The 13450-nt window shown below is 38.6% G+C and overlaps 2 protein-coding genes across 2 annotated transcripts in view; both read right to left on the bottom strand.

The window, feature by feature from the left end:
* Window positions 1-937, bottom strand: part of smurf2 (SMAD specific E3 ubiquitin protein ligase 2) — a 62611-nt gene extending 61674 nt beyond the window's left edge. The window contains exon 1 of the mRNA XM_017450140.3: window positions 478-937. Coding sequence (XP_017305629.1) covers window positions 478-529 — 52 coding nt within the window. The 5' untranslated portion in view covers window positions 530-937. The remainder of the gene's footprint in view (window positions 1-477) is intronic.
* Window positions 938-1084: 147 nt separating this feature from the next.
* On the bottom strand, window positions 1085-6518 carry kpna2 (karyopherin alpha 2 (RAG cohort 1, importin alpha 1)). Its single transcript, XM_017462278.3, has 11 exons — window positions 6432-6518; window positions 6107-6218; window positions 5851-5991; window positions 4929-5014; window positions 4545-4813; window positions 4338-4432; window positions 3646-3909; window positions 2711-2944; window positions 2338-2520; window positions 1997-2146; window positions 1085-1353 (listed from the first exon to the last, which is right to left on the bottom strand). The coding sequence occupies exons 2-11, from the start codon at window positions 6170-6172 to the stop codon at window positions 1264-1266; spliced, it is 1578 nt and encodes a 525-aa protein (XP_017317767.1). The 5' UTR covers window positions 6173-6218; window positions 6432-6518; the 3' UTR covers window positions 1085-1263.
* Window positions 6519-13450: the final 6932 nt, after the last annotated feature.

The raw sequence follows: 13450 nt of genomic DNA, 5'->3' as shown, positions 1-13450 counted from the left end.
CATACATACACACACACTCCATGTTAGCTAGCAAGCTAACCAAACGGTGCAGTTAACCCAACTAACGTTAGCACGGTAGTAAAAGCATATTATAGTAAAATACCTAAATTTTAATTTTTAGAATATATGCTTTAAAAGGGGCAAGTGGGAGAAACTAAATATTGCAGTCGAATTCATGTGGAAATGCTAATGTTTACTACAACTGGTTCCCACCTCCCTAAACCCCTAGCTGTTGTAGGCTAGCTAACACGAGCGAGTTAGCTCATTATTGTACACAACCCGCAGTTCATCAGCTGAACTAAACCAACACACTCCAATAATAAATTTGTACAACTTAATACAGAAACAGATGACACGGTGTAACGAGTGGTATGGTGAAGAGAATAATAATGCCACAGATAGTAAACTGCAGTAGTGTTAGGGAGCAAACTGACCAGTTTAGCTGCGCGGTTTGTGCTGGATAAAGTACACTCTTACCTGTTAAACGCAACTTCACGGGTCCATTTCTCCTTCCCCCTTGATTAGACATCTCCTTTAACTTTCCAGCTTGAGCGCAGAATCTCCGTGTAAAAAAATAAAATAAGCAGTGTAAGGTCTTCCCCCGTCTCTCTTGCTATGTTGTGCTATGCTAGCCAGCTACTTTCACAGTTAATTGAGAATAATGGAGTCCCGACGCAGTGGCCCGGATGTGCGCAGATATGCCATGTCTACAGTGGCAAGCTCGCATAACGACAACTCCTCAACGCGCTTCGGCTCCAGCGTGCATTTTGTATTCTTTAAAGCAAGCTACAGCTTGTACGGTGGGGGGGGGGGGGGACGTTTTCACGCTCAGGTAAGTACGGGTTTACGCCGCGGTCTCTATTTTCCGCAGTGCAGGAGACTGAGCGTGTGGAAAGTTGCACTGCTCTGATGGAGCTCGCGCTCTTAGCTGGCAGATGTTCAGCTACGCAGTGACGTCACCAGTTCCCTCCTTTCTGGGGAGTGTAGTCTTCCCCCAACTGCTGCACACTTCCAACTCCCCACAATCCCAAGAATTCAGAGTAAACTCCCCCCCCAGTCCCAAGATTTCAGCACAAACTCCAAATGGTTTAATTTCCTTTATTTATTTACAAACTAATTTAAAAGAAAAAGAAAAAAAAGAAAAAAAAAGACAGTTCCATATGTACAGTTTCATAGAATAGATCGGACTGGAAGAGACAGAATACACACAGAACAGTAGTGCAGGAAGAAGAGAGAGGGGAGGAAAAAAAATAAAAAATATATCTAGAAGTTGAAAGTGCCTTGGTTTTCATTTATCTGGAATGCATAGCCATCAACAGTGCTTTCAGGGGCCACACATTCATCTTCTTCCTCCTGGAAAAATAAAAATCAATCATTACTAGGATGGTCAGAAGTTGAATAAATAAATAATAATAAAAAATAGCATGTCTAATATTTGTGCCTCCATTAAAGGACAATTTCATTCTGGAATGACTTGCATATTCATTTTCATAATTAACATGTGATCCTCTACTGTGTCCAAGATTTATTTTGTTAGTTGAAACTGTTCACAAAAGTAAAAACATGATTCAGTTTAAAATAATTATGTAAAAAAAATAAATAAATAACCCCCCCCCCCCCCCAAAAAAAAAACCCTACACATGTTCAACTAAATCCTGATTGTGTCACCAGTTAAGTTAATCTCTCATGAGGAAGAAACAAATTTTTAAAAAAAAAATAAATAAATAAATAAATAAATAAAAAGGGGGAGACAACTGCAAATTCTGACCATTATCCCTTATATTTGAAGTTATTTGAGTAGAACATTAATATTGCCCGGCACACAACCCACCCACCTCCTCAGGAATTACAACAAAAAAATGTAAAAATAAAAAACCCCACAGCGTCAATATAAACAAACATTCAATGGGTTTCAGGGTGGACTTTTCATTTAATTTAAATTTAAAGGACTGACCAAAAAGGCACTCCGAGGCTCGACCCACTTTTACAGACTCACCTCAGAAGAGAAGTATTTCTCAATAATGTTTAGTGAGGCCTTGTACACCATTTCGTTCTCATGTGTCTGAAGGGCTTCAATTTTATCCAAACCACCACATTCTTCAATCATCAGACACAGCTTATTGGTCTCGCCAATCTTCTCCCCAGCCTAGAGGTTAAAGAGTGAGGAGTTAGTGTGCACAGAGAGCAGGAGGAAGAAGAGGAAAAAAGAAGAAAGAAGAGGGGAAAAAAAAAAAAAAAAAAAAAAAAAAAAAAAAACCCCACACAAAACCCCTAAGCCATAATATGAAAAAACCTTCACACGTGCTACACTCAAACTTTTGCACACAGGTGACATACCAGGAAGATGTTACTGAGTGCATCCAAAATGACCAGAATAGTCTTGCTGTCCTTGGCTGACAGCAAGTCAAGTAGTGGCTCAAGGATATTGGCCTGAACAAGATAGACAACTTGCTCTATGGTGCCTCCACTGGTGTAGTTGGTAACAGCCCAAACCACCTCCTTCTGAGTCTTGTAGTCTCCCTACACATGGAGAGATGAATATTTTAATGAAAAAGTAACTCACTTCCATTACACACACGTTCAAAGTTTGAGTTTGTGTGTGTGCTTGGCATTGTGATTCTACTTCTAATTAATCATTTAGTCAGAGTAACTGACATTCTGCCAACGCATCTCGACTTGTGCTCACAACCTCTCACAGCCTTCAACATACCCTTCTGAGGACATCCACCAGGCACGGGACCAGGCCAGCATTGATGACCTCCTGGATCTGGGTGTCCTTGCCGGCGGTGATGTTCGACAGGGTCCAGGCAGTTTCCTTCTGAATGTTGTTCTTCGGGTGCCGCAAGAGGTTTCCAAATATGGGGAGGGCCCCAGCATCCAGCACTGTCTGCGTCTGCTCATCTGTGCCAGTCACAATGTTACCAATGGAGCGCAAGGCTGGAGTCTGAGGATAGAGAAGTCTGGGATTAACCCTTGTAATGCCTTCTGGTAAAGTTGTGATTGGGATGTCAAGGATACATTACAGTAGTCCACATAATAGATGAGGTATAATGTAATCAATTTGATACACAATAGATCAGGAGGCTGTCATTATATAAACAATAAAGCAACAGTATGGTGTGATGGTGGCAGACATGAAGTAGATAAGACTTAAATACCAGTTTAATATTAGCCTTAAATTATATGGAGCATCAGGAATACAAGTCCCTGCAAACCTTCCTAAAGAAACACTAACGTAATATTAAACACTCATTGTATCATACATTGAACTATAGCAAACACCATTATCCAAGCTATTCAGTTATAGAAGCTTTAACACCAGACCATAACCAATCAGAACGCTCCAAACTACAGGCATTGAGATAATACATTTTTAAATGGTAAATGGTCTATACTTATCCAAAAGCACTTTACACGGTGTCTCATTCACCCATACAAGGCGCTAGTTTGCCATCGGGAGCAACTTGGGGTTCAGTGTCTTGCCCAAGGACACTTCGGCATGTGGAGTCATGTAGGCCGGGAATCGAACCGCCAACCCTACGATTAGTGGACAACCCACTCTACCACCTGATCCACAGCCACCCCCTGTATATTTTAACTGTATATTGTATAACTGATAAGCATATTCTTTGCTGGTTCACTTACCATAATAGAAAGCTCTCCTGAGCCAAGAAGCTGCACCAGCCGGGGAACCAGGCCAGTCTGGATCACCACTTCAATCCTGTCATTAGGACCGTCGGTCAGGTATGATACAGCCCAGCAAGTGTCTGCCAGCACCTCCTTATCACTATGGTGCAGCAGGCGGACGATTGTGGGCAGGATCTGATTCACAGCCTCGAGGGGCGGCGCAGGATTCTTGTTGCGACATAGGTTAGACAAGGTCCAGGTGACATTCCTCAGGTAACCAGACTGTTAAATGAGAAAAGAGAAAGGAAAAAAAGTTAGATGGGTATTACTGGAGCTTTACCACCACCTAGTGGATGGAAGCAATCACTACAGTTTCAATGGATACTATGCAAGAGCTTATAAAAACACCAATACCAGAAACTACAAAGGGGATTAAATAAATAAATAAATAAATAAATAAATAAATAAAGATAGATAGATAGAACACCCCACCTGAATATTCAACAGTTAGGGGGCTTCACATTCAAGAAGCACACTTAATAATTACTCAGCCTAAATGGTGTCATAAAATGACAAGTACAATATGCAGCAGTGTATAGAATTATAACTGTACTCCAAGCCTCCTAAAAATTGCAAGCAACACTGAATGTTCCACCTACTACACTTCAAATGGTCAGCAAGATTTTCATTTATTATTTAACTTAACTTACACCAAACACAGAAAGGTCAGGTACAGCAAGCAGACTCAAAAGTGGGGCGATAGCACCATGCTTGATGACCTTATCTCTATACGCAGAGCCATCACCTTTAAAACACAACAAAACATAATGAAAAAAAAAAAAGAGCAAAAAGACTTAAGTTTTTTTTTTTGGGTAACAGTCTGGAGATGCATTATACATCTGTGATTCCTCACTCACCAGCAATATTCCCCAGAGCCCAGACAGCCTGTTCACTAATATGAGAATGAGGGGATGTGATCAGACCAATGAAAGCTGGAATGGCTCCTCCTTCCACCACAGCTGTAGTTTGATCGGATGTCCCAGACGCAATGTTAGTCAGGGCCCAGGCCGCTTCAAACTGAATAGGTGGAGACTGAGACATTCCCAAAAAGCCTACAAACTTGGGGATCAGGCCTGCACTGATGATTCGATCAATAGGTGGATGCCTTTCCCTAGACAGCAGCTTCCTAAATTGTATAAAGTGAAGATATGATTAAAAAGAAGCCAAAGAGACACAATAAGAGAGAGAAGAAAAAAAAGAAAAAAAAGAGAACACCCCACCACTTTTTCCAGCTAGCTCACCTTGCAGCTTGGGTTGCCTGCACTTGAGTTTCGAGGTTGTTGCTGTTGACCCCATTAACGATCTCCTCCACTGTCCAATGCTGAGCCTGTCATGAGAAACACATGAGATTATAGCATCTCTAGCACTATGGCTGTTAGAGTTTTTACAGCATCACAGTTACTCATGGTGTACTGTATGATTAAATGGTTACATTACTTCTGACTTTAACACTGATTAAAAAGCATTTTGGGAAAGTGGGAAAACTTCAAATCTACCATTAACAGAGTTAATATACTTGGGTCAGTAAAATGAATTTTAAACAGTCCTCCTCACCCCAAAAAAAGTACCCCTACACTATGCTTTATATTCCCTCACAGAATTTATAATGGTTTTAAAAAGAACCGTATTGGTTTTTAACAGAAACTGTAATGGTCACTGTGAGTCTCTACTGGCGATCTTTCGCCATCAATTGGTGGCATGTTATGTCCAGTGGATAGGATTATGGACAAATAACAGTAATGTTAATGGTTAGCCGATTGTTTGTAATGGTATTTGCAGTGCAAAACATTAGAATTTCTGTGATGGTTTCTACCAGGACACCTCCTTTATAAACTACACGTAAAATGAGAAACTGAAATTCACTGTTACAAATGATCTTTTAAGTCCCATTTATAAAAAACACCACTATTAAAAAAAAAAAAAAAAAAAAAAAAAAAAAAAAAAAAAAAGGAAAAGAAAACAAGAGTGAAGCAGGTTAACTTCACTATATTCAAAATAAAGTTTTACAACGCCGATCACACAAACCCTTACCAGGGCAATGCATCATGGGAGAAGTGATCAAATCAATAAGTTAATAAATAAGAGCGTTTTCATTTAAAACACCTTTAACGTGCTAATAAAAGCCATATAAATAAGCAGTAGAGGAGGAGATTTTCCCTTCACCTGGCAGTTCTGACTTTTCTCCTGGAGAGGTGATGTGGCTTCATCCGGCAGAGTGCTCACATTCCTCCTCTTCAAAATCTGCTCGTCCTTCTTAGCTTTACGGAGCTCAACGTTTACTTCGATCCTCCTTCGCCTCAACTCCTACGGGTCAAATAATAATAATAATAATAATAATAATAATAATAATAATAATAGCCTCCATTAAATAGCGCACATGGCAAACTGAAGCTCTAGACATTCAAGTTCAGCTACTTACAGCTACATCTTTTCCTTTGTTTTTGAACTGAGTCAAACGGGCGCTGTTCTCGTTAGCAGCAGACATTTTCTTCAATTTTAATCACCAGAGATAACCGAGTAAAGATATAAGACTGAAAAAAATAATGAAATTGAACAAAATTAGAAAAAAAAGACAACATGCTCAAGCTAGCACAGAAAAACATACTCCGGTTATAAAACTTCCGGCGCGTCACTTACAGAGAAACAACATTCAATTATATGTTCAAAAAGCAACATTAAACTATATGTACAATTGTTTAAAAAACAGATATGTAAAGTATCTTTAAAACATGACCACTCCTTACCGTCTTCCTGCAGAGGAAATGTGCAGTAGAGAACAGCAGTACAGACCTTTAAATTGCCGGGCTGAACACTCCTATTGGTCTGTTTGAGTAAAAGCAGCGCATGATTGGACTGGTTTGAAAAATCACAGGCCTCACAGGGGCGTGGCGTTAGCGCAAATCACGTTTATTATCGCGAGAGTTTGACTTTGAAAAGACTAATGGCATTAAAGGGAAGTCACGTTCCAGTTAAACTCCCACACACGCACATTGGATTTTGGGGCTAACTGTTGTTTTTTTTTAAGTAGCTAGAGTATGACTGCTGAAAAATAAGCAGGATCTTCCAGTTGCTTTTATTTAATAATTTAATCACTCATTTGATTTCTGCACATGTTGATCCTATTTTTATCCGCTATTTTAACAGAATAAGGTTCCAGAGTACACATCTAAACCAGACTACTTACTGTACTTCCATGACCCTGTTCATGCTCAAATGTACTACAGTGGGCATTTTCCCCCCATGCATATTTGATTTCTAGACTTTGTGTGGTGAACAAGTGTGAACTGTTAAAGACAATATTTTATTCTGCAAAACAATTTTATGAAAAGTTATACATTCACATTTATTCATTTAGCAGACGCTTTTATCCAAAGCGACTTAGAAATGAGGATTATACAATCTAGTAATTTAGTAATGCGAATACATTAGTGGATGCCGAGTAAAACAAACTGAAAAAGTATAAAAGGCTGTTTATTAGTATTAATATTTAACTGGATTATAATATATGAGTAAATACTGGCCTTTTGAATATAAGTTGTTATGTTTATCACATGTCACATGACACTGCTACACGTGTCGCCTAACCCAAATATACAAACGAATCCAAAATAAAAAATGAATCCAAAATAAATGTTTAATGTCAGATAGTTCTCCCACCTTTAATGTGATATAGCAGTTGACACAATTCAAGTGAAAAACAAATAGAAACATTTTGGGGGGGGGGGGGCACTTATAATAACCTGGGTTCATGAGTGTGCACATCCCTTACTTTGTTAAATCACCGTTTGCTTGTAAAACAGGACTCAATTTTTTTTTTTTTTTTTCTGTTTGGTGGACTAACCTTTTTGATTTCATTCCACTCTTCCTTTAAAAAATGCTCCACATCTATCAAATTGCAAAGGGAATCTCTTCTGCACAGCCCTCTTCAAGTTATTCCACATGTTTTCAATAGGATTTAGACCCGGGCTCTGACTGGGCCATTCCAAAACCTTCTTCTTTTTTAAGCTATTACTTTGTTGACTTGGATTTGTGCTTTGGATTGTTGTCATGCTAGAAATGATTATCCACCATTTAAAAGTGGACTGCAGGATTTGTGCCAAAATAAACTGGTATTTGGAGCTATCCATGATGTCCTCTATCTTCACTAGAGCCCCAGGCCCAGCTGAAGATAACTCATTACAAATCACTATATATATATACAGTGAGGGAAAAAAGTATTTGATCCCCTGCTGATTTTGTACGTTTGCCCACTGACAAAGAAATGATCAGTCTATAATTTTAATGGTAGTTGTATTTGAACAGTGAGAGACAGAATAACAAAAAAAAAAAAACAGAAAAACGCATGTCAAAAATTTTATAAATTAATTTGCATTTTAATGAGGGAAATAAGTATTTGACCCCTCTGTAAAACATGACTTAGTACTTGGTTTAAAAACCCTTGTTGGCAATCACAGAGGTCAGACGTTTCTTGTAGTTGGCCACCAGGGTTGCACACATCTCAGGAGGGATTTTGTCCCACTCCTCTTTGCAGATCTTCTCCAAATCATTAAGGTTTCGAGGCTGACGTTTGGCAACTTGAACCTTCAGCTCTCTCCACAGATTTTCTATGGGATTAAGGTCTGGAGACTGGCTAGGCCACTCCAGGACCTTAATGTGCTTCTTCTTGAGCCACTCCTTTGTTGCCTTGGCCGTGTGTTTTGGGTCATTGTCATGCTGGAATACCCATCCATGACCCATTTTCAATGGCCTGGCTGAGGGAAGGAGGTTCTCACCCAAGATTTGACGGTACATGGCCCCGTCCATCGTCCCTTTGATGCGGTGAAGTTGTCCTGTCCCCTTAGCAGAAAAAAAACCCCAAAGCATAATGTTTCCACTTCCACGTTTGACGGTGGGGATGGTGTTCCAGGGGTCATAGGCAGCATTCCTCCTCCTCCAAACACGGCGAGTTGAGTTGATGCCAAAGAGCTCCATTTTGGTCTCATCTGACCTCAACACTTTCACCCAGTTGTCCTCTGAATCATTCAGATGTTCATTGGAAACTTCAGATGGGCATGTACATGTGCTTTCTTGAGCAGCGGACCTTGCGCGCGCTGCAGAATTTCAGTCCTTCACGGCGTAGTGTGTTACCAATTGTTTTCTTGGTGACTATGGTCCCAGCTGCCTTGAGATCATTGACAAGATCCTCCCGTGTAGTTCTGGGCTGATTCCTCACTGTTCTCATGATCAATGCAACTCCACGAGGTGAGATCTTGCATGGAGCCCCAGGCCGAAGGAGATTGACAGTTCTTTTGTGCTTCTTCCATTTGCGAATAATCGCACCAACTGTTGTCCCCTTCTCACCAAGCTGCTTGGCAATGGTCTTGTAGCCCATTCCAGACTTGTGTAGGTCTACAAATTTGTTCCTGATATCCTTGGAGAGCTCTTTGCTCTTGGCCATGGTGGAGAGTTTGGAATCTGATTGATTGATTGCTTCTGTGGACAGGTGTCTTTTATACAGGTAACAAGCTGAGATTAGGAGCACTCCCTTTAAGAGTGTGCTCCTAATCTCAGCTTGTTACCTGTATAAAAGACACCTGGGAGCCAGAAATCTTTCTGATTGAGAGGGGGTCAAATACTTTTTTCCCTCATTAAAATGCAAATTAATTTATAAAATTTTTGACATGCGTTTTTCTGGATTTTTTTGTTGTTATTCTGTCTCTCACTGTTCAAATACAACTACCATTAAAATTATAGACTGATCATTTCTTTGTCAGTGGGCAAACGTACAAAATCAGCAGGGGATCAAATACTTTTTTCCCCTCACTGTATATATATATATATATATATATATATATATATATATATATATATATATATATATATACACATCCATCCATCCATCTTCTACCGCTTACTGTAAGCTGTAAAACACTACGTCCAAAAACATCAGAACAAGCACCACAGACCCGTTTCGGTTGCCAAAGGAGAACTCCACCGTAACACACATTGAATGTGTTCATATTGAAATATCTGGGATGTGCATAGACATTCAAGTCCTGATTTAATTCTTCTTGTTCCTGTGAAAAGTTCAAAGAAGATAGTGGTCACAGGGAACCTGGAGCCAATCCCACAGAGCATCGGGCACAAGGCCCTGGACAGGGTGCCAGTCCATCGCAGGGCACAATCATATACACACTCACACACCCATTCATACACTACAGACACTTTAGACATGCCAATCAGCCTACCATGCATGTCTTTGGACTGGGGGAGGAAACCAGAGTACCCGGAAGAAACCCCCGCAGCACAGGTAGAACATACAAACTCCGTAGACACAAGGCCCCTATATATATATATATACATTGAATGATTTGTAATGAGTTATTAATCAACATTTATCTTTCAAAATATTAAATGATTTGAATGTCTTCTTCAAACTTATGAGATGTACTATTTTCAATTAAAGCATTTACTTTGTTCTTCATCTTCAATCAATAGAGAATAATGACAAATATTGTCTGCACTTCTTACTGAGAGAAAGTATACCTAAGCAGTATGTTTTGGGAAAGTTTCCTGGTCAGAGCTATAGCTCGACCAAATCCAACCTTGAGGAAGCTGTGTATCTGTGTGTGTGTGTGTATGTGTGTGTGTGTGCGCTCTCTATTGTCACAGGACGGTTGGAGGTGAACTGATCATCTGACGAGACAACTGGAACCTAAAAACTCAGATTGATGACCTCAGTGGTTCATGGTGTACCTAAACCAGGACGTGACTGGTGTCCAGATAATCGATGGATATGTTCTTCTGACGCACAGCCATATGTGGAAATTTTCTAAATGTATCTATTCCTTAACCAATCAGAATCATTCAACCTGACATAATAACTAACTTTGTGATTGTCTGAAAGTATAATTGTTGATGTAATGAGTGTGTATGCAGAGCAGCCTATGAACTCCATGCTGGGTGATGAAGTTGACTTCTGCTGCTGAAACTGCAAACTATTCTTCAGTAAAAGTTTCTTCTTTTGACTCCTGGTCTTCATACATCATATCTGGTCCTTGGGTCTTTAACTGTAAATTCCCCTACAGGGTGATGTAGGAAGGCTTGGATTTTTTTATTCTGTAAGAAAGGGTTTAATAGCTATATTTTTAACAATGAGATCCTGTACATGCTTTGTAAGCTATTTGTGGGTCATGGCTTTATTCAATTCAATTAAATTCAATTTTATTTGTATAGCGCTTTTAACAATGGACATTGTCTCAAAGCAGTTTTACAGAAACATATAAACACAGGGTACAGATTTTAAGTGCGTGAATTTATCCCTATTGAACAAGCCGATGGTGGCAAGGAAAAATTCCCTAAGATGAAATGAGGAAGAAACCTTGAGAGGAACCAGACTCAGAAGGGAATCGTCATCATCTGGGTAACAACGGATGGTGTGAAAGTAAAAGAAAGTTCATGATGGTTTTTACATGAAGTCTGTTTGTTGAACCGATCCACTGTTCACCAAAGGAGAGTTGAGTGCAAAACTGCATGTGGTAATTGCAGTCCTAACGCCATAGCAGCAACCATAGTCCCAGCAACCACAGCAACAATGCCCAAGTGGAAATGAGGTCCAAAACCATTTCCAAGATACTTCAAGCGATACCATCCTCAGCAATCTCCAGGCTGCACTGCTTGGAGTCATCCTCATTGGGCAGAATGTAGCCTCCAGTTGATGAGAGGTCCATCCAGAGGTAGGGCATTGGGATGGATCAGGCAGGAGAGCAGAAAGATTCAAGATCACTGGCATCTCCATAAAATCATGTGTGGCTCGACAGAAGGAGAGAGGGAGAGGGAGGTAAAGAGAGGGAGAGATTGTTAGGTATGTTTACCATCCTGTGATGGATAAGACTGTGTACTTTGCGTAAAAGAAAGTCTATTCATGGTAGGCTTGAGTAAACAAATATGTTTTCAGCCTGGACTTAAACACTGAGACTGTGTCTGAGTCCCGAACACTAACTGGAAGGCTGTTCCATAACTGGGGGCTTTATAAGAGAACTTAGCTTTAACATTTGTCCAAAACCAAGAAGATGAGCACAGTCGCATGCCCCATTATAAACAGCTGTGCACACTTATGCAATCAGGTTATTGTCAGTTTTTAAATTTTATCCCTAAAACATTTCTATTTGCTTTTTAACTTGAATTTTGTTGGATGATGTATCGCATTAAAGGTGGACAATGACCTGACGTGATCTATCTTGGTTTATTTTTTTTTACACTGCAAAAACCTGCAAGTTTACCAGATGTGTATAGACATTTTATATCCACTTTATAAGTTAATAATGGTTGGACACCCAGATGAGATCCACAAAAATAAAGGGAGAACATACAAGACTCCACACAGACAGTAACCTGGGCTCAGGATTGAACCCAGGACCGGTCCGGTCCATAAGTATTTGTACAGTGACACAACATTCGTTATTTTGCCTCTGTGCACCACCACAATGGATTAGAAATGAAGCAATCAAGATGTGATTGAAGTGTAGACTTTCAACTTTAAGTCAAGGGAGTTTAACAAAAATATTGCATTAAACGTTAAGGAATTACAGCCATTTCTGATGGGAACAGTAACTGAAGCTCCTGACCTGTATCTGCATGATTTTACACATTGTGCTGCTGCCACATGATTAGCTGATTAGATAACTGCATAAATGTCCCTATTAAAGGGGATGGTGAGTGTATATTTTTACTCTTTAGGTGTGTGTGTGAATAATAAGAGGTTGAATAAAAAAAACAAAAGATGTAAAATGGTATGAACCATATTTCTATAATGAATTTAAATACATTTTGCAGCACTTTTCCAGTATATTTATATATGACTTTGGCTTGAATAAGAGTTGGTGGAAAAGATGATCACTACATTTCTAGATGGACTCTAGAGAGCTATATCTAAATTATATATATATATATATATATATATATATATATATATATATATATATATATATATATATATATATATATATATATATATATGTTGAAGAAACATTTTCTTACAGAAAGCATCACCTTTTCAATTGCTAAATAGATTATGTACATGTCCTGTTGAAAGAGTTGTTACTATAGAAACAATATTAGATATTATAACAAAGATATTAATAAAAACCCTGTGGTTTCATTTATAGCCAGAACTACCATCAGAGATATAATCAGTGTTAATCGACACTGACTAAGAGTCCAATTCGAAGTTTCACCGTAAAACGGTGTGGAAGGCAAACGATACTAGCTAATTCGCAAACATTCTCCTGTCAGTTTTAAAATGTATAACATTTTATTACAAAAGCTAAATAAACTATAAGTATAATTATTGAATGTTTGATGACTTGTTTATAATTACCAACATACTATTAGGTTTATCTTACCTCTTTCTTAAATCATTTTAATGGGTTATATACTAGTTGTGCTTGTTTAATTAACGGTGTATGGACATAATTTACTTATAATTTGTAAGGCAATAAGAATATTTGGCAAATTATTAAGAGACTTTTGTCACAGTTGTTAAAATCTTATATATATATATATATATATATATATATATATATATATATATATATATATACATATGTGTGTGTGTGTGTTTGTGTGTGTGTATATATATATATATAGATATAGATATGTTTGTCTATGTATGTTTATATATAGATGTGTGTGTGTGTGTATATATATATATATATATAGATATGTTTGTCTATGTATGTTTATATATAGATGTGTGTGTGTGTATATATATATATATATATAT

This window comes from Ictalurus punctatus, chromosome 2 (genome assembly GCF_001660625.3).
Source record: "Ictalurus punctatus breed USDA103 chromosome 2, Coco_2.0, whole genome shotgun sequence".
In the NCBI taxonomy this organism is placed as follows: Eukaryota; Metazoa; Chordata; class Actinopteri; order Siluriformes; family Ictaluridae; genus Ictalurus; species Ictalurus punctatus.
Note: the sequence above shows the minus strand (reverse complement) of the source record. Positions and strands in the feature narration are given on the sequence as shown.